Source organism: Mesitornis unicolor, unplaced genomic scaffold (assembly GCF_000695765.1).
Source record: "Mesitornis unicolor isolate BGI_N332 unplaced genomic scaffold, ASM69576v1 scaffold5645, whole genome shotgun sequence".
In the NCBI taxonomy this organism is placed as follows: Eukaryota; Metazoa; Chordata; class Aves; order Mesitornithiformes; family Mesitornithidae; genus Mesitornis; species Mesitornis unicolor.
In genome coordinates this window covers 7,885-8,099 of record NW_010183347.1, presented here as the reverse complement: position 1 = coordinate 8,099, position 215 = coordinate 7,885, and the positions used below count along the sequence as shown (strand labels likewise).

Here is a 215-nt window from a genome sequence, read left to right as displayed (position 1 = left end):
AGCGTGTATGACAACGTGCCAGAGTTCAGCAGCAGTGAGGATTTCTGCAAGGAGGACGGGGAGGTGACATACGAGAACCTGGACGACATCCTGCAGCATATGTGGGGGCTGCAGCAGAAGGTGGAGCTCTGGTATAAAGCCATCTCCCCGGACCTGGCTGGGGAGGAGGGGGGGGAGGAGGAAGAGGAGGAGGAGTCGGACACGGGAGGGGAGCC

General features: G+C 60.9%; 1 protein-coding gene across 1 annotated transcript in view; it reads left to right on the top strand.

The window, feature by feature from the left end:
• The window catches only part of STARD8 (StAR-related lipid transfer (START) domain containing 8), a 10,449-nt gene that overhangs the window by 5,685 nt on the left and 4,549 nt on the right, over positions 1 to 215 (top strand). The window contains 1 exon segment of the mRNA XM_010184090.1: positions 3 to 215. Within this exon segment, the coding sequence (XP_010182392.1) occupies positions 3 to 215 (213 nt within the window).